Source organism: Mycetomoellerius zeteki, unplaced genomic scaffold (assembly GCF_001594055.1).
Source record: "Mycetomoellerius zeteki isolate Tzet28-1 unplaced genomic scaffold, Tzet1.0 scaffold70, whole genome shotgun sequence".
Taxonomy (NCBI): domain Eukaryota; kingdom Metazoa; phylum Arthropoda; class Insecta; order Hymenoptera; family Formicidae; genus Mycetomoellerius; species Mycetomoellerius zeteki.
Window position 1 is genome coordinate 3,398,880 of NW_017257720.1, and position 25,153 is coordinate 3,424,032.

At 30.7% G+C, this 25,153-nt stretch overlaps 1 protein-coding gene and 1 long non-coding RNA gene across 3 annotated transcripts in view; one reads left to right on the forward strand and one right to left on the reverse strand.

The window, feature by feature from the left end:
- Positions 1-24,186, reverse strand: part of mino (glycerol-3-phosphate acyltransferase mino) — a 37,287-nt gene extending 13,101 nt beyond the window's left edge. The window contains exon 1 of one of the 2 annotated variants that reach the window (XM_018458033.1): positions 24,048-24,186. Coding sequence is in view for 1 of the 2 variants with exons in the window: in XM_018458032.1 (XP_018313534.1) it covers positions 7,700-7,761 (62 nt within the window). In the remaining variant the exon portion in view is untranslated. Of the gene's footprint in view, positions 1-7,699; positions 8,178-24,047 lie in introns of those variants that run through there. The other variant, XM_018458032.1, reaches the window with a different exon arrangement.
- Positions 14,424-25,153, forward strand: part of LOC108729100 (uncharacterized) — a 19,980-nt gene continuing 9,250 nt past the window's right edge. Inside the window, exons 1-2 of the long non-coding RNA XR_001936918.1 lie at positions 14,424-14,505; positions 20,761-20,770. This is a non-coding gene — a long non-coding RNA (uncharacterized lncRNA). The remainder of the gene's footprint in view (positions 14,506-20,760; positions 20,771-25,153) is intronic.

Genomic DNA, 25,153 nt, shown 5'->3' on the forward strand with positions numbered 1-25,153 from the left:
CAAAATGCTTTTTTTAAAATTTCATTTTGACCATTTTTGTAGATGTTACACTTCTTTGAAGTTTACCCATTTTTCGAAGGTGTGAGAGGTGATGCTTTAATTTATGCGCGTAGTGTAGAATTCTGACTTCTTTTCAGAATATTTATCGCAAAAATCATATAGTAGCGTTTTTCATTGACAGAATTAGTGCGCACTAAGTGCAGCTTACATCCGTACACACAAATCGACATAAATGTTTACGTTTAATAAAAATATAGAAACGTGATAAAAACCGCGAAAAAAATCTTCAATACATTTTATTATGCTATTTGATAAAATAATCTTCAATACATTTTATTATGCTATTTGATAAAATATTGTAACATAATAAAATGTATTGAAGATTTTTTTCGCGGCTTATCACGTTTCTATACATTACATTTACTTTATTTTATACAATGCATTTTATTATGCTATTTGATAAAATAGCATAATAAAATGTATTGAAGATTTTTTTCGCGGTTTATCACGTTTCTATAGTTGAAGGTTAATGAGATTCAATGGAACTTAAAAAAAGGATATTTGTATGTTGTTTCTGATAATGAAATAAACATTCCTATCACGAGCGCTACCAAAATAAGGGAATAATTCGATAAATAAATTAGGAGAGTTAGATTAAAAACAATTAAATTAAAACGGAAAAAGATACATGTTTGCATCGCGTAATTTATTATTCGTAGAAAAACGATCAAAATTATTTCATCACATAAAAAATTTATAAATGAGGAAAGAAACTAATGACCATATAGCGCGCATCAGATTTATGTGATGTTTTTTTCAGTTATAAATAATGAAATTAAATAAGAGTGTGTTAAGAAGGGCTACGAGCCAAAATTTTAGCTCGTAGCCCTTCTTATTTAATTTCATTACTTGAGCCATATTATATTATGTATTGGTGTCTGTGAAACTAGCATCTCAATTGGTGGAAACTCATTAAATATTGAGAGTTCTGAGTTTATTTTCAATAGTTCTATAGTTCTATATAGGATAAATAAATAGTATATATTGTAAATAATGAAGTTCTAACTGAGAGATTGTTCTAATAATAAATAAATGTAATTCAATTAATTATCATAAATGAAAAGAATGATTTTAGAAAATAGAAAAACATATGAGATGGCAGTTCTCTATCAATTATAATAATAAAACGTTGCAAAAAAGATGAACGTTGTACCGGTGACGATGTTGATATGATCATGCGGATGACCGATAAACATACATTGATATATTAGAGGACAACGGCCGTGTTTATAGCCGCTAAAAATAAGAGAAGCAAGAGTCTGGATCTGGTTAACAATAATTGTCAAAGTCCACATTGATAAGTCTATCACACGCAAGAGAGGGATACTCGATACTTGAAAAAGGGGTCCGAAGGAAACGAAGAGCAGAAGAGAACAATACCACAATCGTACGTAATTCAAGAAAGCTGGAGATTGTATGTGCCGCCAGAAATGGCTCATTAATACAACTCTTGAACATCGGACGGACACGATAAAAGCGAGAAGGCGCTAACAAAGAGATAAAGAATTAGCCACTTGTGCGCCGCATCCTTAAATTCTTGGAACATTCAAGAATGTTGTATTAAAAAAAAATTAATGATCTTAGAAAAATTATCCTCTGTTCTTATTTTGATTTTATCTTTTCAAAATGTTTTGCTGTTAGAAAAATCTTGAGAAATTATGGCTGATTTAGTTACAAAACGACCAGCCTCCTTTTAGATATCAAGACATAGTAGTGTCTCGGGTGTTAAGTCTACCAATTATATTATTTACATACTACTTAAATTTTACAAAATACATTTTACGATGCAAATAAAAATATGTCATAGTGAGTGTTATTATTATATGTTCGTAATGAGACTAGAGAAAAATTTATTTAAATTGCTCATCCGATGTGGCTCGAAAAAAAAGTAATATATGAACGATTATATTCAATAAATATATGCAAATATGACAGAATGATAAATAATTTAACGAAATTATTTAACAGAATAAAAGAATTCTTGTGTATGTATAACAGATAATTCTGGTTTACGCAACTTCCTCTTCTTATCAGCATGCTAGGGCAACGAGAGTAAAGTGCGAACGTCAGGAATTTTGAAAGGCTAATGATCTGACTCTCAACCTTTTTGTATATTTTCGGTGAGTCATAATAACAAGTCCTTTGTAACCAAAAGATCGAATGAACGTACTAGGCATTAGTAAACAATGTTGTAAAGTAAACTATGCTTTTATTTAGAAATCGTGAAACATTTATCTAATTATATGAGCGTAGATTACACTCGTTAACACTATTGTTTTGCTAATTCCCTCGACGTCAAGCTCTATGAATTTATTTCCATCGTATCAGGTCAGGTTATCGACATCGAAACTTCTACATTGTTAACAAAACTGAATCATGCGTATTATTTCACTGGCTTACATAACTTAATGGTTAGCAGAATGATGTAATCACAATGGAAATTATTAATTAATGGCAATAAACAATGAACAGCTTCTTTGTGTATGTTAATAACAAAATTTAAAACGATGCTATTGAAATTAGATAAATAAAAAATCGCACAGATTTTTGTGTAATTTTAAAACACAATTGCGCTATACCTACTTCATTAAAATGTTTAAATTTCAAGATCAAATAATTTTCGAGAAAAATCTGCGTAAAATTCGTCAAAAATTTCGTAATTAAGAAATATATATATATAATGTAACTGTAATAAAATTGGATTCAAATGTAAATAATAGCATAATTATTTCGGACAATTCAAATAATCAATTGCCCGAAATATAAATATATCTGCTGGTTCAACTAAACAGGAACGTCAAATGTGATTGCATTACGTGCATCGCCATGGGAAATGAAAATTACCATCGCCCTTGCATGTATCAGTATAGGAATCATGCTTGACAAGATGTGGCTAACGAATAATAAAGAGCAAGGTCATCGGGAAAATCGTGTACAAAACACTTTTGCGTATAAACGTATATTTCGACGAATGGTATCAGGTGAATAATCACGTTGAATGTGCATTTTCGCGAATCTTCTTCTGTAACAGCAAATTTATTGACAAAAAAACAAGATAAATACCTTCCTCAAATACTTTTCGGCAGCTGTCAACAATATGTTCATAAGTGCATATGCACATAATAGCTTAACAGCTCTCCAATCATTTCGCAATCTGATTAGTATTTGAGCGATTCTGTATCTAAAAGACTCTTTAAGAGGATTATTAACAGAAAGTAGAACGCAACGACTAATTCTCTATATAATGCCCGTTTATCAGGAGCGGATCCAGGAACTTCTCAGGTGGGGACTATTGATGGATTTATATTGGGCTCCAAGTTCTCCAACACCATGCCAACAACCAAAACAAAAAAGAAAATTTCCAGTTTCTATATCTTTCCGTTCTTATGTTTTTTAATTTACGCAAAAATATTTTTGCTTACGACGGGCGGAAAATAAAAGTAGCATAGACTTTTGCATAACGCTGCACATGCGATGTCTACAAAAGAGCAGTAAGCCTTAAGTCATAAGAATCTAGAAGTTTTTTAAATTAAAAATATTTTTAGAATATCAAAATTGTGATTAAGCATTTCAGAAAAATTAAAAGTATATATAACATTTTGCTATAAACATTTTTAAGAAAGAAGACACCCAAGGTAGAATCCATGGCTCCCATGGTTCCCATCGTGGATCCGTCCCTGCCGTTTGTACCAATGAAGTCTAATTTGATTTGAATTGTACCCGGTTCTCAACTAACTCTTCATCTTTTTCTAATTCTAAAAATTAGAAGAAATGAAGAGTAAGTTGAAGCAAGTTTAAAGTTAATCTATATTAGTAGAAACGGGTATAAGAGAGAAATTATAAAATAACATATTTTTGTAAAATATATTTAGGAAGCATTGTCCAATAATTTAAATAACAATTTCTGCATACTTGTAGCAATATTAAGATGTATATAAGTTTGTTCTTTTTATTTAAATTTTTTACAACGATTTTTTTTCCCTCTTTTCTCTCCAAGGCAACGTGGAGAAAACAAACTTTACATATTATGCATATAAAATCTCGCATGTAATATATTAGATAAGTATATTTTGTATGTATAAAGACACTACATGTGTCAAGATTTATAATTTTAGTTGACTAATGTTTTATTTGATAATTTCATTTGATTAATGTTATTTATGTAAAAGTAAGACTATTTTGACTTTAATCAAATATAAAAATATAGCAAGTAAAAAATGCTAAGAAAAGTGTGAGAGAGACCTATTAAAATATATTTTCACAATTTTAAATTATTTTAGATATTATAAGCACTGTATAACAAGAAGCGGATGATCCTCACTCTGATATTACCAAGAATATTTTTTCGGATCAATTTAACATGGACATACTACGTCGTTCTCGTTTAATGATAACGAGACATTTCGAGATTATCGTTTCCGATAATGAAATAAACTCTTGCGAGTGCTACCAAAATAAGGGGATTAATTCGATAAATAATTAGATTAAAATTAATCAAATTAAAAGACACTTGTTTGCGTCATATCACAGGAATTATTATTCATTGCAATTATTTTATCACATATAAAAAATTTATAAATGAAGAAAGAAACTAACATAGCACGTGTTTACACGATGTTCTTTTAGTTGTAAATAATGAAGTTCTAACTGAGAAAAAGATTCTAATGATGAATAAATGTCAATAGAGAGAGTAAAAATTATAAAGTTTTGACAAATTAAATCGCAGACAGAAAAAATGACAACCACAAGACGTGAAAGTGAAATTCTTTGTCACTTCGGAAGTTCATGAATTACTAACCTAATTATTGCGCTGCAAAAATCAATTTTGTTTCTAAATCAATTCTTTCTACATATATTCCTTTTTAATTTTTGAACATTAGTAACAGTAGCTGCTTATTTTGTTAAACAATTGTAAATACATATCACATTTGTTAACTGTACTGTTTGATAACTACAGTTTTGCCTATAAGATATAAAATATTATCTGGCAGATTGCACTTTGACCTTGTGTATCACATAAAAATAAAAAATATATAAAAAAAATGTTATTATTACACAACAGGTTTGTACAAATGTCAAATTTCTGTATATAAAAAGGCAATCTTTATAATTTTGCAATTCTTTTTCGCAATTGTTTTCTTTGCAATTTTTATATCGATATTAACAAGAAGAGCAACAGTCAGCTTTTGTCTTCAGTACTTTGTACAGAAGCAGTCATTAATACCTTTCTACTGCGTTCTAAAATTCACTAAATTTTCTATAATATATGTACGTAACGTATACTATATGAAACGCTTGCACATTACAACTCAGCGGAAAAACATTAATGACCGCTAGTATACTATATTACACTTGCGTAAACTTTGATCGGTCTGATTCGCTTTAAATAAAGTTATACATAATTCAAAACTTTATTATAGCCTCGACACTTTGGTGCTAGGATTTTGTTTATAAATAGATTTTGATTTCAAATTCTTAAACGTTGCACATTATAATGATCTTTATGGAACACCAGTGAATGTCAGTGCCTAACAAAGCGTGGTAAATATGTCCTAGGATTTCAGAATAAAAATTGTTTACAACGCTGTTTGTTGATACAAAATACGTTCATCAATCTTTTGGTCACAAATAATTATTGATGGCTCACCGAAAATATATAATATGAAGAGACTGAAAGGAGAGCCAAAAAAATAAAAGTTGCATAAATTAGAATTATTTGTATAGAAGTAAACAAGAATAATAAAATAAAATTCTTATTCATTAAAAAACGCTATACACATAGGATGTCTCGAAATTTGCGAGATACTCAAAATATCACAATAAGAAAGTTCTTAAAAACACCTATTTGTCATTTTTTATTTTAAACAGTAGGGGAGAATGGTCTAAATCGGACCGTGTTCTAAATAGGACCTTTTTAATTTAAATGAATACGGTTAAGTAGATTTGCATACTATTTATAACGTAAAGTCTTTATAAGACACCGAACATGTGATAGCAGTTTGACAGTTCTCTGTCATAACATTCATAAAATAAAGGCAAATATATATTTTCAGCCATCGTGCGAAAATTTTTTTAAAAAAGAAAATCCTTGTAAATCATTATTTAAAAGGTGTTAAAAATTTGAAAAGTAATTGATTTAAGATAATTAAAGAGTGTAGAATTAAAAAATATCAAACATTTCGTGATCACTTTTGCAGTTTATTGTAAAATTTGTTCCGAAGTTCAAAAGGACCCGTATCCAAATCGGACGGTACAGTGAATAACTTATAGGCCTGGTTGTAGTACTGGTGATCGGCTGACTAGACAATACTAAGAAAAATATATTAAAATATTTTAAAATTCTATTTAAAAATCTATAAAAATAGGAGTTTTCGATTTGAACCAGGGGATGGTCCGATTTGGAACCAATAGTTCTAGATCGGACCGGAAAAAGCGTTTTTACATTTTCCATTATAGTTTAACACAAGTGAGAGATACGTCAAAATAATTTGAAGCAAAAATGAAGAAAATTAAATGATCTTTCTAACAGCACCTTCGATTTTACGATCGGACTTTATTTATGCCTTATAGAGAGTAAAAACTGCAAATGTCCGATTTAGACCATTCTCCCCTATTTTTGAAAAAATTTTTAAACTGGCCAATTATAGCTTACGATTAAACAAACAGTTGCCATGAGTCGCACATCGATATTTAGTATGACTGTGCATAGCAACTCACGAACAGACAACTGCTTAATCATAAAATTTGGCTCGTTTTAAACTTTTATATCTGAAAAACGGAATGAAAAATGACAAACAGTTTTTCAACTTATTTTTTTCGGGAACTTTCTTGCTGTAGTATTTTGATTCGTAAATTTTTGGACACTCTGTATATCTTTCAGATATATTTATATATATCTGAAAATGTCATGAATAACTCTATCATGACTATAAAAAGCTTAAAAAATAAGAAGTTTGTGTTTATCGTCGAATCATTTAATGTTAAAATACGAAGATATATTTTCATATCGTATAAAATAATCATAAAGTAAGTATAAAACTCGACAAAACAGTAATATTTCTTTTTCCCCACAAATCCATTTACACCATTTACAACCTGCAGAGGTCTATATCTCAATATCAACGTTAAATATGACGTGATCTTCAATTCGGCGTCTGTGAAGTTAGCACTCCAACATTGAAATTTCATAGTTCTGATTAGAGTTCCCGTTTCCTTTTGTCAAGACGAAGAGTTCTCTATAATTTATAACGAGAGTTCTTGTTATAAATTATAGAGAATTCTTCGTCTCAACAAAAGGAAACGGGAACTCTAATCAGAACTATGGAATTTCAATGTTGGGGTGCTAATTTCACAGACGCTTCAATTCGTCATACTTCCTTTACAAAAAACTTAAAATTGGACGATCACGTTTAACGTTAAATATCACTCATGAATATAAATATTTTCCAATCATTTGTGTATTTCACGATTTAATCTTTTTATAAAATCGCTAACGATTTTATAGAACACGACACATAGGATACCGGAAATTCTATAAAATATTTCAAGATTTTATAAAATCGTCGATTTAATCCGCTTTTAGAGTAACATTTAAGTCACTAATAAGAATCATTACTCCTAATCTACAGGATTGATTTACCTGAGATTAAAGAAGTAGCAGACCACTCCGCAAAAGAGGAAGAGTTCGATGAGGCACTCCATCCTCACTTTCGAAGAGACTCGATTTAATTGTAAGAACAAAAAAAAAGAAAAAAAAGAAAAGAAAAATAACTGTTCTATGCACACTATACGTCTGTCAATCAATCAGGTGCTGCTCGTCGCTGCCATACTCGTTTCTCACGATCGGATCGACGATCAGTAACGTTACGGGATTATTGACTCCATCGATCGCGCCGTCCGTGAGATCCATAGATCGGAGCGGTGCTCGGAAATCGCGAGAGAGCGGAGGATCCGACGGTGGTTGATCGCAGCAATTCCGAATTTCCGAAGGCGGTGATTAGGTACCGTACGATCCAACTCGGTCGATCTAGTGTCGTCGACTATCGTCGACTTTCTACCGCAACACGTTAAGTAACTGGCGTATCCAACCGAACTCACTGGCTGCCACCACTGCTACTGAGGACGGTTCACTGACTCACTGACTCCACCGTGCGGTGATTATGATGAGCCGGCCGTGATGCTTCATGCGTGCATGCATGCCTTCAAATACGCTTTTCAAGGTACATTCGCCAAGGAGAGCGGAGCGCGTGACCTTCTGGATCACACAAAAGGTACGGAAACCCACGAGCGGGAGCTGCACAAGTTCTTGAATTTATATCGCATACGAAACTCTATAAATACGTAATATGGACTTCACATGGTCAATACTACTACTATCAGTACCAACAAACTACAATATTGATTATTGATTGTGTGGTTAATATTGATGGATTAACGGTGAACTGGATTTCTTAATTCTCGAACATTAATACCTCCTAACACAGTATTGAGAAAAATGTCTGATTGGATTAACTGGAATTCTGATTGAAAATGTACAAAATAGAATTTTCTGGTTAAATTACTATTCTAAAATTGATAATCGGAATTCTGATTAATAAATTAGAATCTTCTGGTTCGTTCATTTTCAATCAAACATTTTTCTCAGTGTGAGCTCGAGAATCAAGAAATCTGGATTACTGTCAATATTCTATAGCAATACAATAATATTAACATACAATCTATAATATTTCAATATTTACTGGTATTGATAATTTATTTGATACTAATAATATTATTGATCGTGTAACATTATTGCATCCGTAAGAAGGGAGGGTCAGTACACTATTAGATATTAAAGGAGCAATAATGATCCAATCCCTTGAATTAAATAATATTTTGTTATTTTTAATTTTCTCATGTATGTCAAATTTTTAATAAATCTATATATTTCTGTGGTTATAGTTTCAAAATAAACAACGTCCATATTAATGTATGCACTTATTAAATAATAAATTAAACTTGAAAGTCAAATTTAATACATTTTCTTAAGTTAAATTGTTTAATTCCATTGTTTGAGTTAAATTAACGACGTATTGAGTAAGAGCAATGGCGACTTATAGAAATTAAAGATAAACTCAAACTGGATATAATTTAACATTATGAATATAATTTAGTGTATTTCTATCAGTATCTATAATTGTATAATTACACAAAAAGAACGATTGTGCTAAAATATCTAAAAATTTAGCAAGATACTGAAAATAATTTTGTTATCAAAATAATTATATACACTGAAAGAAAAGATTAGCTGTTGCAGTAAATTAGATGGTAAAATATGGCACAGCGTTTTTAATTGGCTGCAACAGCCAATTTTTGGTTGCTGCAGCCAATTTTTGGTTGTGTTAGCCTATCCGCAATGTCAGTATAGGATTTCGATAGGCTAATGAAACCAAAAATTGGTTGCTGCAGCCAATTAAAAATGCTATGCCATATTTTACCATCTAATTTGCTGCAGCAGTCAATCTTTTCTTTCAATGTAGGCATAATAAATATTGCATCTGTCAGTATTACTAACTCAATATTACTAATCAGTATTATTGATTATGTAACGTCCATATACTATAGTTTTTCGTATGCAATATTTTTTAAGAATAAGATACCGGATTGTGGAAAACAGATTCCCCATCAGTCAATCTGGACACGGCATGGATAAATCATCTTTAGCTGTGGAATATCCGGCGCAAATTGCAATGCGATCGATGACCTTTCTGAAGAGGCGCGAAGATAAAAAGTTTATTCACACGCTCACGTAATTTTCGAGAAAAATTATGTTAAGAATTAAGAGAGAGGGGATCCTAAACCGATTACCGAACTTGATCGAAGTCGATAGTGCAGACTTTTTTTAATTCCAAATTCGATAATAGTGACATCTTTGATTCATTTCTTACATTATATTATATATCGTTCTATCTCACTTAAACGCATACATCTATCTTTATCTAACATATGCCATCTATCGCAAGACCGCGCAACTATTACTACATGGAATTTCGACTCTGTTGACAGTCCCAGTCTTCGCAAAGCATCCGTATATACGTATTTTCTATTCGGTGGGATTACTTTCCTTCTAGACTTTCAATCTTAGTTCTATAAACTTGGTATCGTTCGTTACAATAATGTGACCTCAGACCTATGCTTATTTTCAAGATATAAACTATAAAACTCTTGTATGAAGCAAATATAGACCTGAGGTGTCAGCTGTACGAGCTAAAAGTAAGCGAATTATTAAACTTTTTTTCGATTTTCTCCTAAAATCCGATACAGCTGAGGTCCTATTTGTGCGTACTTTAATTCTGTAAAAACAATTTTGCAATCCGTCAATTCAATTCGGAGATATTTCACCGAATGGAAATGATGATAAAGTAGAACAACTTTAGCATCCCCTTAATAAACCAAGAGGTCACTGTAGTAATTTTGTTACCCATAGCGACAAGTATGGCAAGTGGGTAACCTTTTATTTCATATAAAACATAAAAACAATACATATATATTTAAGCCCGGTCGCGGTCACTTGAAGGGGAGGTAAGCTTTTTAAAATGTTGCAGATTTTGATTTTTTTTTTTTATTGAAAGCGTCAAGGTTAAATGTTGCAATCGATAATTAATACCCTTACTCCAAGACAGGCGAATTCCCATATCCCTCAGAAGGGTGCAAGGGATCGCCATACTGAGTCAAAGTGGTAAATTTTTTCTGAAAAAAAAAAATCGATAGCGACAAGATTGAATTTTTATCTATTACTTAATTTTGATATCAATTGTTGAGAAATATGATTCCCATACCTTTTGGATGGTCACGAAGGCAGCTATACTTACCCGAACACATACAATACTTACAATTCTTACTTCATGTAAAATTGTACGTATTTGGGTATAAGGTATGGATCCCCATTAACCTGGACCTCCCACAATCGAAAATTAAATTCACGATAAGTCAAAAATTTAGTGCTCTTTATTTGCTATTTGCTAAAAACAAATTTTTTTGCTCCAGCGGTTTACGAGGAAAAAAAAACAAATGGGGGGTCCAGGTTAAGATAAAACTGGACCCCCCCCCACACTGAAAAAATAGATCCAGTGGTGCTACAAAAAAATTAAGCATATTCGATAGTATACAGTCTCAGGATTAATTTGCTACCAAAATCATTGGAGCAAATAATTTTTACGACATTCCATGAGCGATGTAAGATGATACTGATACGCAGCGCGCTATTTGACTGCGCGCTCCTGCTCGACATACTGACTGTTTTCCGCACTTTACAGTTAGCAAATAAATCGGATTTTAGCACAATTCGATAGTATACAGTCTCAGGATTAATTTGCTACCAAAAACATTGGAGCAAATAATTCTTACGACGTTCCACGAGCGATTTAAGATATATAGCGCGCTGATTTGCAGGGAGGAGACGTTCACGTCTCTTCGATTTCTCACGCGTTACAGTTAGTAAAAAAATCAGATTTTGTCATATTTTGACAGTACGTAACCCAGCGATTACTCTGATACCAAATATATTCAAGCAAATAATTCTGTGGAAGTAGAAAAGAGACTTGAAGTAGCGCGACGCCGACCGCGTAGGTTTTCGCAACGCGACCGCTGATATTTTTTTTTAAATATTAAATTTTCGAATTTTTTTGTACGCTATCTGGAGCAAATAAAGAGCAAAAAAATCTGTGTGTGCTTAATTTTTTTGTAGCACCACTGGATCTATTTTTTTCAGTATAGGGGATCCAGTTTTATCTTAACCTGGACCCCCCATTTGTTTTTTTTCCTCGTAAATCGCTGGAGCAAAAAAATTTTTTTTAGCAAATAAAGAGCACTAAATTTTTAACCTATCGCGAATTTGATTTTCGATGGTGGGGGATTCGGGTTAATGAGGGTAAGGTATGGCTGCCTTCGTGACCATCCAAAAGGTATAGGAATCATATTTCTCGACAATTGATATCAAAATTAAGTAGTAAACAAAAATTCAACCTTGTCGCTATCAATTTTTTTTTTTTTCAGAAAAAATTTACCACTTCAACCCAGTATAGCGATCCCTTGTACACTTCTGAGGGGTATGAGAGTCCGTCTATCTTGGAATAAAGGTATTAACTATCGATTGCAACAACATTCAACCTTGATGCTTTCAGTAACAAAATCAAAATCTGCAACATTTTGGAAAGCTCACCTCCCCTTCATGCAACCGCGATCGGACTTAAATATATATGTATTGTTTTTATGTTTTACATGAAATAAAAGGTTACCCACTTGCCATACTTGTCGCTATAGGTAACAAAATCACTACAGTGGCTTCTTGATCTATAATAAAATATTTTATTTGGCTACGTACTGAAACCAACATAACTAAAACTACGCTCAGAAACCTACGTAATTAAAATACAATTTTATGTAATAATTATATTAGTTACAGTTGTTATGAGATTTACGAAATATAATCATCCAAAAGCGTAAGAGTATTCGCAACTACCGTTGGTCAATTGTGTGATGTATTAAAATACAATTTCATAATTAGTTACAGTTGTTGCGAGATTCATAAAGCATATAATTATCTAAAAACATAAACATCTTCAGACTCTCATTGGTCACTCAAAAAATCAAGATTAAAATCCAAAGATCACAAGATAAAAGTTACCAACAATATTGATTATAACTTTTTTATGCTAAAGTTGCACGCGTTTCCGCATTTCATATGATTTATTATGTAAAAAAAAAAACCTTTGTAACATGCCGTAAGAGTTCTAAAACGATGCAAGATAAAAAACATGAATTTTGACGAATGAAAATACTTATAAACAAAAATAGAATCGTATACTATTCAGAAGCAATCTGAATGAAAATTATTAACAAGCAAAAAGAATTATCATTGTGTGATCAAAAGAAAAATGACTCATTTTTTAATATTTTATTGAAACAGCTGCAGTACAGTCATCCTTAGATATTGCGAAATATAGACGCATTTTAAATGCATTCTATCATATATTTTATACTCTAATTTACCAAGAAATCTACTAAATTAAAATTGAGTTAAGTATCTTACAGAAGAGACGGTTTTGCTGAAATATATCTAAAAATTTAACTCGCTACAGATCTAAAAATAATTTTGCTGGACCATCAAAATAATTATGTAGAATGCTCAAATTGATTACTAGAATGTACCTAAAACTTTTTGTAGCATTACTTATCATGAGATTTCTATATTAATTATTATTTTCATGGTACAAAAAAATCATTTTCATATCTGTATCATAATATCATTATATTTAGTTACATAAATTTTTAGATACTTCAGTAAAATCATTATTTGTATTGCCTCTTTTTTCTCTTTGTATATTCGCGTTAGCAACTTCTGAGCTCATATGTTCGCATTATTGTTCTCGCAATGTTTTGTCTTTATATTTCACTCGTTTAAAACAGTTCCGAGATAATTGCAAAAAATAAATATGCTTCTCGACCCGTTAGACTTTCTCCGTTGAATTTGACGGTTTGAAAGGCGATTCACAGAACAATTCTCGACTTTCACATGACTAATTAAAAAAATAATTAAAAATAAAAACTAAGCTCAAAATTAGCGTCACGCACTCATAGTAATTTAGAATGAAAAGCGGATCGTCAGCAGAAATTCATCGACAAACTCTGGCGATCGTCAACAATAAGATGAACGAAGCAAACGCCAAAATAGCGACGAAGATATTCAGACTATATTTGAATAAAAAAATCGATTTTCCCAAATTTTCCTTGGGAAGGTGAAAGAAAAGGGAGCACAAGGTTTCTATGAAAAATTAACGAAACCTTAATATCGCGTATAATTTTTTGTTTAAATCGTATTCATTTTACACACCGAGATCAGCGTCTAACTCTCATTGATTTTTCTATCTAAATTGTTTTGTATAAATTTAAGAGAGCTCTATTAATCATTTGTTAAACCGTAAGCTTCAAAAACAGGAGATATTAGATTCTTTAGATCCAAAGTGATAAAAAATGACAATCTTAAACCTTCTACCTAACGAAATCTTTGAACGACCCAAATTACATTAAAACGAGAGCGTGCGATCGGTTAGGGGTATCACTTGTCCGATTAATTTTTTTAACGCGACAATTAATGATATTTAAGAGTGTACAGCGATCTATATACGTTCATCTCGACACGAGTATGTACCAGAGCAGACGGACTGCAACTGCATTTGACCGCGTTTGTGGGCTAGTATACAACCGACGATCAAGAAGAAGTACATTCGTGATACAGTACATTCGCAGTGCGTTTTTAAAGTACATGAGTACTCACTCACAATCAGCCATATTGAATCGTGACGTCGCGTCACAAGCAAGAAATACGTCATAAGCGACACGTTGATTTTTCTTGCATATTATTTATAAATAAAGACAATTTGAATAAAACGGAATAATGAGATCGCTGTAAAACACTTGTAAAAATGGGCTAAGACTATCCTTATTCCTCTAATAGTCAGTAAATAGTCATAAAAGGCACGTAAAGTGCGTTTACTAGTTTTTACTCAATGCGCATACGTAATGCGCGCACCTATTTTCACTTTAGGAACTATTTCGACTATTTATTGATTGTCGGAGGGGATAAGGATAGTTTCGCCCATTTTTACAAGTGTTTTATAGCAATCTCATTATTCCGTTTTATACAAATTGTCTTTATTTACAAATGAAATTTACACATGCAAGAAAAGAGAGAAATTAGATCACCAGTTAACGTAAATATTAATATAGTTCGTAATATACAAAACAGATAAAAATAAGACTAACAACGAACAAATGTAAGATGTCGATTAATTTAAAATTGTAATAACCTTTATTTACAAAAACCTTTATTTACGATAACAATCCTGAATATTTTGACTGTACAAAATCTTCAACAGCATTAAAATATTCATATACTACAGCAGTAAAAAATTACATAAATAGATATTAAATTAATGCACTGAAAAAAAAGATTGGCTGCTGCAGATTAGATGGTAAAATATGGCATAGCATTTTTAATTGGTTGCAGCAGTCAATTTTTGGTTGTGTTAGTCTATCGAAATCCTATACTGACATTGCAGATAGGCTAAAGCAACCAAAAATTGGCTGCTGCAGCCAATTAAAAATACTATGCCATATTTTACCATCTAATTTGCTGCAGCAGCCTTTTTTTTTTTCAGTGTGGGTCAATTTTAAACAAAACCATAAGACTTGTAACTTGTTTCTCGTAAGACTTGTAAGAAATCATGACTGGAATGCTTATAACTTTATGTAATATCAGTACAGTTTGTTTCTTGTCATAAGATTTATTAAAAGAAATCGTAGATGTTTATAAACAACATGTTACGGTATGCATAAAATTACAACTCCAATTATAAATTCTTACAAGTTTTGCGAGAACAAGTTACGATTTTGCTTAGAATTAATTCATAAATTATTATAGCGGAATATGATACGTTGAGAAACATCGTCAAATAGTAAAATAAAAATATGTAAAAAAAATGTGGTAAGAGCGCTTTTAATTTAATGTTGATTTCTTATTATGTTCTTATTTACACATCTTCACTTTGAGTTATTGTTTGACGTCTCTCAACGTATCATATTTCGCCATAATAATTTATAGACTAATTTTTCTATAATAATTTAGTATCTATTTATATAACTTTTTACGAATATTACAATATAATGCCGATGAAGGCTCTGTGCAGTCGAAACGTTCTGGATTGTTATCATCTTTATAAATAAAGATTATTCTTTTTATAATTTAAATTATTCAACATTATGAATTCGCTCGTTATTAGCCTTGCTTTTATCTATTACGATTTAACGCGTATGAAAAAACAACACACTTTGTATTAGTTTAAATGACTGTTTTTAATATATAATTCTTACATAATATAAATAACAAAATGCATGTCCAAAAAAAAGGATTCTTTTCAAGAGCAGAAAAATAACAAAAACCAAAAATGTTAGGTGGTTCGTCTAAAAAATATTCCCCAACGTGACATTTTTAAAATAATAATTACAATAAAACCGTTTCACTACACTGAAAAAAAAGATTGGCTGCTGCAATAAATTAGATGGTAAAATATGGCTGCAATAGCCAATTTTTGATTGCAGCAGCCAATTAAAAATGCTATGCTATATTCGGCCAATCTTTTTTTTCAATGTAATAATAAAAAATTGTTTCTCTTAATATTTCTCTAATAATAAAGTTGTTAGACAAATATCAATCTGTTATCACATTATTAAATTAATTTAGCACCGAACGTGTGTATGCGATCGAAATCTATTTTCATTTCGTCAATTGTACGCGCAAGGACGTTGCAGCTCCGGACTCTAGAAAACGCTGAACAATACGACATTGCGGCACAGCCTATTCCGTGCCGCGCGACTCGTAAATTAATCCCATTGAAAGCCATTAGGCGTTTTATAATGGTCCTCATTGTACGTCAATTTACGAATGTGCATTAAAATCCCCCGCGGATCGGCCGCAGCCGTCCAGGAAGATACAGCCATATCTGTGATTTATACGTTTCTTCTTATGAAATGTCATTTTTGTGCTAATATCATGTACTGGCTGCATTCAACAGAGAAAGCAACTTTGCAACTATTGTAAAATTCTTTAATATAATTAGTTTATACATTTAAATCCAGTGAAGTACTAAAGGCAAGATCAATCATGTTAAAGAATAGTTTCAAAACTGCTTTTCCTGTAGAACGCAGACAATGTTGATCGAGACTCGTATATTTTTAGAAAATGTTACGAAAGTAAACACAGGAAGATCTATTATACCCTCGAGACATTTTCATGACAATACGTACCATTCAAAACAACTTTCCTCATCGTGTTTTCGTCATCACAAAATGCTCAATTTTTCGTAACTCACAAATACATATTAATATATATCATATATATATATAGATTCTTAAAAAATTGGAATTATTTGATAACGATTTTATCCATACACTTTTTCAGAGCTCTATAAAAGCCAGCAGAACCAAATCAGTAAAATCAAATCGGACCTATCGGAATTTTTAGTATTCATTTTGTACTAAATTGTACCATTAGTGATAATTTTGTACCGTGTGTCATTTAGAAAAAAATCGTGGCGCTGCTAGCTTAATATTGAGCTGATAGGATCGATTCAAAATAAAAAAAAAGAAAAATAATATCAGAAATCAATAGAATTGAATTTGTACTATTTTGTACTACTAAAAATTCTATATTATGTGTCATTTCCAAGAAAACAGTGGCGCTGCTAGTTTAATATTTAAGCTTACAGGACTATAAAAAAAAATAACACAAGGGCAAAAATTAACACAACTGAATTTGTACTAATTTATATCTATACCATCGAAAGTAAGTTAATATTTTACATGTGTTCTTCTTAAAATGACTTTATTAGTATATACTTACAATCTATGAGGCATTCTACAACAAACCGAGCACCTTTGAAACATCATTTTATTTTTTTTTTAAATTTACTAACACTGTTAAATCTATAGTGTCAAATTTAATTTAATGTGAGTCGCCACTGCTCCTACTCAATCATATCGTTATTTTATACTAAAACAATGGTTATATTTGACACTATACAGTGTCAAATTGACACGATATGGTGTCAAATTTAACTATCGTATGGATGGGTTATTTTTAATTTTCATATAAATGAATGATTTTCCATTTATTTACAATTTTTATCAACACTTTTCATCATCAACTTACCAATTTAAAAGTTTTTTTAAAATATCATCATATTTCCATTTTAATTATGAAGTAATCCTGACAATTTCAAAATGAAACTCAAATTTTTTAACTATCAGTCCATTCGAGTTCCATTTTGAAATTTTCAGAGTTATTTCATAATTAAAATGGGAATATATTTTTACAAAATTTTTAAATTGATGAATTGATGATGAAAATGTTCATAAAAATTATAAACAAATGAAAAATGATTTATTTATATGAAAATGATGCGTGACGTAAAACGGAACGACGTTTTTTATGAATTTTTGCAACTTATTATACAAACGTTAATATAACTTCACAAAAAAATCTCACATTTTTTGCTCAAAACACGGGTCTATTTTTATCTGTAGCATATGCAAATTAGCAAATTAAAAAAAAATAAAATTATGTTTCGAAGGTGACCGGTTTGATGTGGAATGCTTCATAGATTGTATATGTTACGGGCAAAGTGCACAAGTGGACAATGTCGACATTACCTGAGTTGCCTGTTGTATAATATCAGCATTGCCCGAACATATCAACACTGCTCAACGCGATTTGGGTTGGGCAATGCCCAGGCAATGTCGACACTGCCCATTTGCGGACTTTGCCCGTAACATATGTACTAATAAAGTCATTTTAAGAAAAAAACGTGTAAAATATTAACTTACTTTTAATGGTACATATAAATTAGTACAAATTCAGTTGTGTTAATTTTTGTTTTTTTATGTGTTTTTTTTATGGTCTTGCAAGCTTAAATATTAAACTAGCAGCGCCACTGTCTTCTTGGAAATAACACATAATATAGCATTGTTTTTGGCAGTACAAAATAGTACAATCCTATTGATTTCTGATATTATTTTTCTTTTTTTCTTTTATTTTGAATTGGTCCTGCCAGCTTAATATTAAGCTAGCACCGCCATGATCTTTTTCGAAATGACATATAATTATCATTAATAGTACAATTTAGTACATAATGAATACTAAAAATTCCGATAAGTTCGATTTGATTCTGCTAATTTGATCCTGCTAGCTTTATAGAGCTTTTTTTCAGTGAATTTATGAAATGTGTAGGACATGTTAGTTTCGTCACAAAAGCAGCCAGACAAATTTATAATGATAATATTATAATAAAAATAAATGATAACCCATACAGCACAGAATTTGCAATAATATCACTGAAAAATCTCTGCAATATTGCTGCAACATGCAATATTGCTGCAACATGCAATGTTGCTACAATATTGCAGCAGTGTTGCTGCAACTTTATGCTGTAGGGGAATAAAATGATAATAAAAAATAAAATACGATATAATAAATGATAATAGTATGATGCTACTATAATATAATGATAATATTATATAATATAATGTGTCTCTATATATAAATACAGTAGACATATACATTTTTTATCAGTTCCCTGGATACGTCTCTCATTGTCAATTTCCTCATACTTTTTAACAGGGGAGGACAAGGAATGAACCCAGGGAACTGAGAATTTTGAGGTTAAATGCGAATAATTCTAAACTGAATTAATATTTCATTCTGGTATTAAAAAGCAAGTTGAATACCAAGGTTATATTCGTATTAAACAAAACATGATAAAAATAACAAACTTAAAATATAATACATACCAGACTATTGGCAGTTTGAGTGGGTTAGGGCTTAGGACCGGTTGTTCCACCTTTTGATAAATTTTACCAGTTAGGTAAATCTGGTAATCCGCGCATATAATCTTGCTACTCTCTCTTACCCAACAGGTAAAATTTATCAAAAGATGGAATAACCGGGCCGTAGGATTGGTTTCACCACCAACACCAATTACTTTGATCGATTGATTAAATTTGAAAAATGCCAAACTAAAAATTTATCATTTCTAATCTAATTTCTTAACAACAAATTTGTTTGAAAATATATATATTTGTAAAAATACACAAAATGTATTCATATTTCTGTAAAATCTAATTTATTATCCACGCTATACTTTTTCTTTACCGTGCGTAGCGCGCGCGCGCGCGCGCGCGCGTGTGTGCGTGTGTGTGTGTGTGTGTGTGTGTGTGTGTGTGTGTCAATAGGTTAGAAATAAAATAGATTTTGAAGTCTTGCTATTGACATTCTGACTACAAAGTTAATCGGCCGATCAAGTAACTGGCGTTAGTGAAACCAACCTTTATAGCACTTTTTCAGCAATGATATGCCGAATATGCAGCATTACATTAAGTAAGCACGACCGTCAGTCATAAAATATAGGTTGTGCATCAACCTTACTTCGTATTTATTAAATATGTAAATTTGTTTCTTTAATTGCTAAAACTATAAATGCCATTTTTTAGAAACAATCTTATAACTAGGGGACTGAAACTTAAAACCGGTGATAAAGTTTGAAAGTACTTTTTGTAAATAAAATTTAATCGAATAAAATTTTTAAAAATGTGATTGATAAGTATAATATAGAATGTATATGAAGCGAAACAGTTAGTAAATAATTGTCAATAAAATATGTCATGAACATAAATTGTAGTACAACTTTCGTAGTTGTGACATTCCAGGGCCAGGGGACTGAAATTTTCACGTATAAAAGTTAATTTTTAGATACAAATAAATTAAAATGTCGGTTCTTCATTGGTTGTCTATATAAATATAGTTATAATCTTTCTCTGTAATATTTTTAAAAATCGAATAGATTTTAACGTATATAAATGTATTTAATCCTGCAACGGTATACTTATTTTCAATATTTTAGAATGGCCGACATGAGTCATTTGTGTTCGATCCGATTTTGAAGCTTTTAAAGTTCTCGAAAAATTCTGCAAAAATTCACACATGTTTTCTAAGGTCTCTACTAAATTATTCCACTACGTGGACATTGGAAAAGTTATAAAAATTACGCAAGTATATGAGAAATAAGAACTGTTAAAAATGACATGGACACAAATGTGTGCCGTTGGAAGATTAAAAAATGTGGAACGCAAAAATTAATTTTTTGAGAACCCATATATATGTAATAATATAATAATAACGTATTACGCATATAAGAATAATTATTAGGTAAGAATTATTTTTGTTATAAATATGCAATAAAACGCGACAAAAAAAATGTTATGCATTTCTACAATTATGAAAAATAATCATATAAGTGGATGCTAATGTTATTTCTTAAATGAAATTATTATGATATACTTGTACGATTATAAAGAATAATCATATAAATGAATAGTAGAGTACACTGAAAAAAAGATTGGCTGCTGCAGCAAATTAGATGGTAAAATATGGCATAGTATTTTTATTGACTGCAGCAGCCAATTTTTGGTTGCTTTAGCCTATCTGCAATGTCAGTATAGGAGTTGACAACTGTCTGAATAAAAAATATCATCACTATATGGTTAATCATTATATGGTTAATCATTAGAGATTATATGAGACTGAAATTTGAAACATTTTGTAAAATTTGATTAACCTTATAATATTCGATGCAATAAATAAATTTGTTATTACTTATATATTTTTTATTCAGACAGTTGTCAACTGTCATAGTAGCTTTGTAACACTGTCAACTCTGAAAACTTTATTTTCATGAAGTTTACAGAAATATTGATAGCTATGAACTGTCAAAAGACTATTTAAAAAAAATTCCCATTAAAAAGCAATACTAAATTTCAAGACCTTGCACAGTGAGCGGAAAAATTCAGCCGAAGCTCTAATTTTTAATCAATTTTAAAGTTTTTTTTTAATTTGCTCGACATTGAATGCGCTATAAACCCATTCTGCGTAAATTTTTATTACGGGTCAAATTAAAAATTGCCAATTCAATATTCGTTATCGTGCAGTAATTTTGATTTTTTTTGCTCACTTCATTGATATTTTAATAATGTTGGAAATTTAATCGGGACACTCCCTATAATGGTTCAATATCTCGAAAAAATAACATGATTGATGAAAACTTTATTTTCATGAAGTTTACAGAAATATTGATAGCTATGAACTGTCAAAAGACTATTTAAAAAAAATTCCCATTAAAAAGCAATACTAAATTTCAAGACCTTGCACAGTGAGCGGAAAAATTCAGCCGAAGCTCTAATTTTTAATCAATTTTAAAGTTTTTTTTTAATTTGCTCGACATTGAATGCGCTATAAACCCATTCTGCGTAAATTTTTATTACGGGTCAAATTAAAAATTGCCAATTCAATATTCGTTATCGTGCAGTAATTTTGATTTTTTTTGCTCACTTCATTGGATCGACAATTTTTACTTTGGATTGTAATCAAAATTTACGCAGAATGGGTTTATAGCTTATTCAATTTCAAGCAAATTAAAAAAAAACTTTAAAATTAGTTAAGAATTAGATCGTCGGCCGAATTTTGTCCACAAAGGTTTTTTCCACCTACTCGTGTCCCGGTGGCACAGGTTAAAATTGTTCAAAAAATCTGAAAAAAATATGTTTTTTCGAGATATTGAACAACTTTAGGGAGGTTCCCGATTAAATTTCAAAAATTGTTAAAATAACAACCACAGTGGATAGTAATGTAATTTCTATGATGAAATATTATATGTATCTACAATATATTGGAGGACATGTTCTTACACAGCATACGGAAGAAAACAAATTTAATCGTTTATAAGATAATAATATTTATGATATGTATCAATTAAGATAATATCAAGAATTATATGATAAACTCGCATTGACGTAATAAACATAGATATATAATTTGTCTTTTCATGATGTATCTTAGATTAAATTTCCATAAAACCTTTCGCAAAAAATATTCTCGCGTGTTTCCGCGAATTTAAAAACAAATAGATAAATAAAAACTTATAATTAACTCGAATAAGTATGCAGAGAGACGAAAAAGCATAACGAAAAAAAAAAAAAAAAAGAAATTTCCGACATGTTCTTGTACAGAATGTAAAAAGAGAAAATACAAGTGGCATGGTTAATGAAATGCATATCGAATAAAATAATGTTAAAAACTATGTGATGAAAAACTGGCATTGACGTAGTCGTATAATTTATAGTAATTACATAATTTACTTTTTCTAGAATTAGGTTACATTTTCATAAAATTTTTCGCAAAAGATATTTCAGTATGTTTTCTGATTAAATAAACAAAAAAGTTTAATTAACTTTAATAAGTAGTAATACCCAAACAGACGAAAAAACACAGAAAAACGCAAAAACTCTTTAAAATATTCATTTATACATGCTGATTAGCTGCAACAGATTTTACTAAAAATTAAAGTTTTCCATAATTTTTTAAGGCTTAAATCGATATTAATTTAAATTTCTAATTTCTTTTTCAACTCAACTCGATGTTAATTTGTATATACATATTTCTAATATTCAGTTTTAAAAATACGAATTATATATTGCGTAAAATATCGCTCATTTGTTACAACATAACTTAAACAGTTTTTTTACAAAATTTTGTAATATTAATTTTAAAATGTAATTTTAATGCAATAAAATGTAATAACTAATGTAATGATTAATTATCGAAGAATAAATGTTTATACTTTGCGTTTTTCTTTTTTTTCTATTTAACATTATAATATTTTATAATATATACATATGTAAAAGAATAGAAACAAAAAATGTATCATATTTTCATGTTATGGTCCAATAAAATTCTTATTGCTCTTACTATTTATATCATATCTGGAGACACGGTGTCTCAGTTTTTCTTTACTTTATAATGCAATATTATAATATTTCATATTATAATAAAATTATAATATTAAATATTATAATATTAAAAACTATAAAATTAAAATATTTCTTTGTTTCTCTGTTCTTTTTTGTAAGCAACTAAAAATGATAATTTTTTTAATTATATCGTTGCAGCAAATGAGCGATAATTAATTTATTAAAATACAAATCATACACTGCTTATCGGGCAACACATTACAGAGAGTACAATTCGCAAGTTTTGATAAATGATGATTGCGTTGTTTTCAAGTCCATATTGCTTTCTCTTAAAAGAACAAATTCGATGTCAGATGTAATTTCTCTCGTGAAGAAAGTGAATCTTTCGTACTGAAGTATGTTAACGCATAATTAGATCACATGTTGTGATCTTGACACAAACATGATTCTTGCGAGATGGGACATCTCATCTTATTCATCTCATTCAGGAATAGTCAGGAAAAGTTGGGTGACCGGTGAAGTGTAAAGTCGCAATCAACATAACCTCTCGCGTAACGTGATCAGATACAATCAAACGAGATATGGTAACTCACTTTTCGGAAACTGCTCTCCAACAGGATTCTCTCGCTCTGTGTGATTCGGTCTCGCGAATGTACTTCAGATTCTTCGTGTATCACACCATCAGCTACTCGCCGAACTCGAATAGACAATAGGACCACATGCACATGTAATGCAGACATCAACTAATGACGGACGAACGGCCAACCGCGACACATTGCGACGTGCACATTCCAAAATAACGGCATGCAATTTCGATTCGGTTTTGAATGGAAACAAATTTCGACAAAATTTTCTGTTTTTTCCGCGAATTTATCAAATTCGTCAAGTAACAAATTAAACGAGTGTTACAATCTTTTATCATTAATAATCGATATCGATAAACCTGCACCTATTTATATGGATTTCACATTTTTGTTCTGTTGAAAAACAATTCGTTCATAAAACATAAAATGTGCGTTTCAAACTTGCGTTCAGATAGTAAACGCTATTTGTTTCGTTTATTAAGTGAGGGAACGATTAGTTACTGTTGGTAAAATCGTTAGCAACTTTATCGATCACCGATATATTATCGGCATAAAATTATTGACAAAAATTTTATTTGTTCAAAAGTATTCCAGTGCCTGCAGACTGCACACTTGGTGATAAATGTTTCCATGGATGCAATCACCGACGAGATACTATTAAAGGCTATGTTTACACCGTGCATTTAGTCCGCGGCCTATACAATAGCTGCGTTCAGCAGACTCAACAGTTTTGCAACCGTTTTATGATTGTCTGCTGAGATAGGACCATTCTTCTAGATCTAAAAGTATGATCCAATTAGCGCGAAGGAAACTTCCAACAGTTGCAAAACAAATGTTCTGCTGAACGCAGCCATTGTCTGCTGAGATAGGACCATTCTTCTAGATCTAAAAGTATGATCCAATCAGCTCGAAAGAAACTTCCAACAGTTACAAAACGAACGTTCTGCTGAACGCAGCCAATAGATGTTCTTGTTTATCCTGTATAAAGTCACTAGATTAACAAAGTATCGCGAACTGCCACCATTTTGGCTCCATGACGCGGTTATTTCAAACTTCTGTATGAATATATATTATGTATTAGGAGTTTTATGTATTAGGTGCCGTTCGGCAATAGG